Genomic DNA, 1,928 nt, shown 5'->3' with positions numbered 1-1,928 from the left:
GAGGAGCGAGAGAGGATGATAGACCAGGCTCGCCGCGATGCAGCCCAGCACGACCAAGATGTAATTGATCTTGAAGTAGCCGATGTTCTTGCGGATCCGGCCCAGGGCGTCGGAGAGGGACTCGGGCTTGGCCAGCGAGTTGCGATCTACAAGCTCCTTCCACGGCCTGCGCTGCGCAACCGCCATCTTCATACCATCGGAGAGACGGGAGAGGAAAGCCCGAGCCGCTGGCGTCGGCGCCAAGCTCTGCTGCTGCGTTGCCACACTGCTCGCCATCATCGCCTCCTCCTGGATCTAGCAGATCTACGCCTTGCCCCAAATAACCCTAGCTTTCGAAGACGCGTTTATTTCCGTTATTAGGGTTCTTGGTGCCTGGTCATTTCAAAAACGTGGGCGGAGGACTGCGATCCAGCCGCATTCTCAAGGCGCCGTGCGTGCCTGATGGAGCTGATGTTGTGTGGACGCTCGCGTTGCCCTAGCGTCCTCGGCAGTAGTGTGTAGGGCGCGCAGCAATGGCGGCAGATGCCGCGGCCCCGATGGGAGGCCTGTTTCTAAATCCCGAGCATCGATCGTCAAAGGTATGGAAGGATAATGTCAGCACCGATGCTCACGGCACGCCGTTTGCGAGGAAATCAGTGGCGGTGGAGGACAATGAGGACGCGGAAGCGCTCATGTGGGCAGCGCTGGAGGAGTTCCCAGCCTACGAGCGCCTCCGCATGGTTTTTTTGAACGAGGAGGAGAAGGTCCCGGTGGATGTGAGGTACCTGAGCAGGGGTGAGAGGCAGCGGGTGTTGGAGAGCGCGTTTGCCACCACCGATCAAGACAATCTCCACCTCTTGCAGCGGCTCAAGGAGCGCCTCCAGAGGTCGGTGTCATCGATCGATTCTTGGCTGCTGGCTTTCATCTCGGCAGAGGAGGAGGAGCTCACTGTAGAACTACTGACTTGACAGGGTCCGCATTGCGCTTCCCACGGTGGAGGTTCGCTTCGAGCATCTCCGGATCAGTGCTGATGTTCACGTTGGATCGAGAGCTTTACCAAGCCTCACAAACTTCGTGAGGAATTTTGTGGAGGTAACTGGCTTACTGTATCGATTGAGATCAAACACCACTCTCTTTTTTTCTTCTCAGGACATGCTAGTTTCCATGAAGATCATGTCATCGGACAAGAAGGATTTTAAGATTCTCAAGGACGTGAGTGGGGTCATCAAACCCGGAAGGTGAGCTGCTTCATTTACCTCCATTTCTCTTATCTTGGTGCTGGATTCCTTCCTTGCAGAATGACTCTTTTGCTGGGACCGCCTGGAGCCGGAAAGTCGACGTTGCTGGTGGCACTCGCTGGAAAACTTGAAGCGGATCTGAGGGTGTGTCCTGGTTTGCTTTCTTTTGCGGTAAACTGTCTTTTCTGCCCGCAGGCAACCGGTACAATAACTTACAACGGCCATGGCTTCAACGAGTTTGAGCCCCTGGGAACTTCTGCGTATATTGGTCAAGAGGACAACCATATTGGAGAGATGACTGTCCGAGAGACACTGGATTTTTCTGCTCGCTGCCAAGGTGTTGGCTACAAAAACGGTGCGTAGTAGCAAAAACTTTGGCGCTAGATTCTTACTCCTTGGATCTTTTCCAGAGATGCTAACTGAGCTAGTCGGCAGAGAGAAGGAGCGACACATTCACCCGGATCCTGAAATCGATGCCTTTATGAAGGTCCGGCCGTTTAGATTTCAAGGACTAGTCTTTCCACTAAACTTTATGGTTACAGGCAATGGCTGTTAAAGGGAAAAACACAGTATGGCTACAGACTACATGATGAAGGTGCTTGGCTTAGAAGTTTGTGCCGACACTTTGGTGGGGAATGAAATGCTTCGTGGCGTCTCAGGAGGGCAGAAGAAACGCGTGACTACAGGTTACAACACCTCCGCCTGCCTTAT

General features: G+C 53.7%; 1 protein-coding gene across 1 annotated transcript; it reads right to left on the bottom strand.

Moving 5' to 3' along the window:
- Window positions 1–3: 3 nt before the first annotated feature.
- Window positions 4–433, bottom strand: LOC112341165 (PRA1 family protein B1-like; the record flags this gene model as incomplete). The annotated part of the gene is made up of 1 exon (XM_024660830.1): window positions 4–433. A coding segment is annotated over exon 1 (276 nt), but the record flags the coding sequence as incomplete, so codon positions are not given.
- Between the last annotated feature and the right edge of the window lie 1,495 nt (window positions 434–1,928).

The sequence above is a fragment of the Selaginella moellendorffii genome, unplaced genomic scaffold (assembly GCF_000143415.4).
Source record: "Selaginella moellendorffii unplaced genomic scaffold, v1.0 SELMOscaffold_78, whole genome shotgun sequence".
Lineage (NCBI taxonomy): Eukaryota > Viridiplantae > Streptophyta > Lycopodiopsida > Selaginellales > Selaginellaceae > Selaginella > Selaginella moellendorffii.
Note: the sequence above shows the minus strand (reverse complement) of the source record. Positions and strands in the feature narration are given on the sequence as shown.